At 32.0% G+C, this 2,873-nt stretch overlaps 1 protein-coding gene across 1 annotated transcript in view; it reads left to right on the forward strand.

The window, feature by feature from the left end:
- Positions 1-241: 241 nt before the first annotated feature.
- LOC108736842 (protein CBFA2T1) overlaps positions 242-2,873 on the forward strand; it is a 15,932-nt gene continuing 13,300 nt past the window's right edge. Inside the window, exon 1 of the mRNA XM_018469429.2 lies at positions 242-320. Coding sequence (XP_018324931.1) covers positions 242-320 — 79 coding nt within the window. The remainder of the gene's footprint in view (positions 321-2,873) is intronic.

The raw sequence follows: 2,873 nt of genomic DNA on the forward strand, positions 1-2,873 counted from the left end.
GTGAAAGTTCTTTCCCTGGAAATCTCGCGTAGTTCCATACAAAGATGCTTGTGTCTTTTTCGTAAAATGAGGGGTTGGTTACTGCTTAAGATTATAGGAACTCATTACCGTGGCCGTTTAATTCTACTTTTTACAGTTTGAACAAAGTTCACAGCAAAAATATATTGAGGTGCGAATTGACTAAGCCTTGGGACATTTTGAAAACTTTGTACAGCAGTATTTTTTCCAATCGCAAAGAACAATGTTAAGTCCAAGCGTGATAAGAATTAGGATAATAGCCCAGGGGTACCGGTCGATGGCGAAAAATTCGACAATCGATCGTACTCATTTTAAATAATTTAATTTAAAATGTATATTGAAAATTTAGCAGAAGATGAAACATGAATTTAAAACTAAACACTTATCTATTAGGCTATTGAATAGACACAAAAATGCCCAACGCTGTCCACATTCATAGTAAACAATGGTTACGCCAACAAAACCTGATGTACCAACTTCACAAATTTACGACTACCAAATGCAAGAATAATCTGAAATCCACTCAAAATGTAGAATAATTTTTGTAGGGTTAATACAGTACATTTAAATGAATTAATTACCTTTACGGATAACCTTAAATTATTGAAGAAAAATTGTTGCTGCAGTGACGCCCTCGCTGGGAATCGAACCCTAGTCTCTGGCTTTACGCACCATTGCTGTAGGACCATAAGCTACGAGAGGTGGCAACAGCAACAACGACAGTACGTACCTAACTATGTTGTAGGTCACTTTTCCTCATTAATTTGAGGTTATCTGTAGAGGTAAAAATTAATTCACTTTAATCCATTCAAAATGTTAGCTTTTTCACATTATTTTTCATACCTATCAAAATCGGTTAAATAATTACTTGAATAGCCTGAAACAACTGCATCGCACTTTTTTGCACTAGTTGCAATGACTTTCTTAGGATACTGAATATTTTGTAAAATAAGCATTAACTTGCCTCGTTTCGCTTCTAATTTGAGGTTTTTTCAAGGTTGCAATTCATAGCGTCTGTGTTAAGAAATATCACCGATATTTGTATTAAAATTTTCATCTTGAAGTAGGAAATAATTATAACATGAGAAATATCTGCTTTAAGGATATACTATCTTTATAAAAATTATCGTTAAACTTAATAAAATGTTTCCTTAATAAAAAAATGGTCTATAAAATGACGTAAAGGCATATACACACACAGGAAATGCCTCAGTTTCAAATATTTTCCAATCGATACCTCTCCCTGGGTTTACATTAATTACTTGCCCTGTATAGTTACGTAAGTACAACTCTAAGTGTTTACCTGTGCTTAATAAGGCAGATATGTAGCATTTGTTTGGGACTTCAAAAAGTTAGGTTTCGTGTTTGGAAAATGTTGGAATTATGATAATCGATTTCCGGAGATATATGTATAATAAACTTTACAGTTTAGAAATATTTCTAATGTGAATTTTTATAAAAAAATATACAACTTTTAAGAAAATAGGATTAAAAATTTAGGTGGAAATACGTGACACGCAGTTTTCACAATTATAAAAGTTTAACATTAAAAAGGTAAAAAACAGTTATCACTGCAAATGTCTTTTATTGTTAGCTATAATTTTAAGGAATCATTCGAATTACAGCTATTAAAGTCGTTTGCCAGTAATAAATTCAGATCCATTCTCTAACAGCCAAAACAATNAAAATAAGCATTAACTTGCCTCCTTGTCTAGTAATTTGAAAATTGATGTTAAGGAAAATCACCGATATTTGTATTAAAATTGTCATCTTGAAGTAGAAAATAATTATAATATGAGAAATATCTGCTTTAAGGATATACTATCTTTATAAAAATTATCGTTAAACTTAATAAAATGTTTCCTTAATAAAAAAAATGGTCTATAAAATGACGTAAAGGCATATACACACACAGGAAATGCCTCAGTTTCAAATATTTTCCAATCGATACCTCTCGCTAGATTTACATTAATTACCCTGTATAGTTACGTAAGTACAACTCTAAGTGTTTACCTGTGCTTATTAAGGCAGATATGTAGCACTTTTGAGACTTCAAAACGTTAAGTTTCGAGTTTGGAAATGTTGGAATTATGAAAATCGATTTCCGGAGATATATGTACAATAAACAAAAACTTTATGTTTAAAAAACTGTGGACGACAACCAATATGAATACATACAAATGATGCATTTCGAAGTAATCCACAGTAATAACTATCAACAACCAGACCACAAAAGTATCCCAAAGATGACTTATACTGAAAATTAATTTAGTCGTCATCCCCAATAACCTCAGCCATTTACTTGTAGAGTTAAAAAAATAAAACAAGATCACCTACTGAACGATTCAATAATTGTAATCTCTTGCTAACAAAACCAAAATCCGTCTTGGGGAAAGTTAAGCACTAATGTTGACTGTCATATACACGCAAAGAAACTACTCCTAATTTCGTACCTATATATAAATTTTACTACTCAAAATTTTATGTTAACCGAATCGATGTTTTTAGTATAAATTTTATGATTTGACAACATTATTGTAAACTTACGTTACCTACCTGAAGGTAGCTAACCCAATGTTGTAATTTCTTACGTATTTGTTCACTTGCTACTAACATGTTTTCTCATTACAATATTAAATGCCTCTAATATGTCTCTGACTAGACCTTTATCCTTCATGCCTAAGAAGGTGTCCTACCAACCTATCTCGCCTATTTTTTATTGACTTCCATGGAGTCCTCTGTTCTCCTATTCTTTCCAATACCTCTTCGTTTCTAACCTTTTCTACCCACGATATCCTCATCATTCGCCTATAACACCACATTTCGAACGCTTCTAACCTTTTCTTTTCCGCCGC

The sequence above is a fragment of the Agrilus planipennis genome, unplaced genomic scaffold (assembly GCF_000699045.2).
Source record: "Agrilus planipennis isolate EAB-ADULT unplaced genomic scaffold, Apla_2.0 scaffold4, whole genome shotgun sequence".
In the NCBI taxonomy this organism is placed as follows: Eukaryota; Metazoa; Arthropoda; class Insecta; order Coleoptera; family Buprestidae; genus Agrilus; species Agrilus planipennis.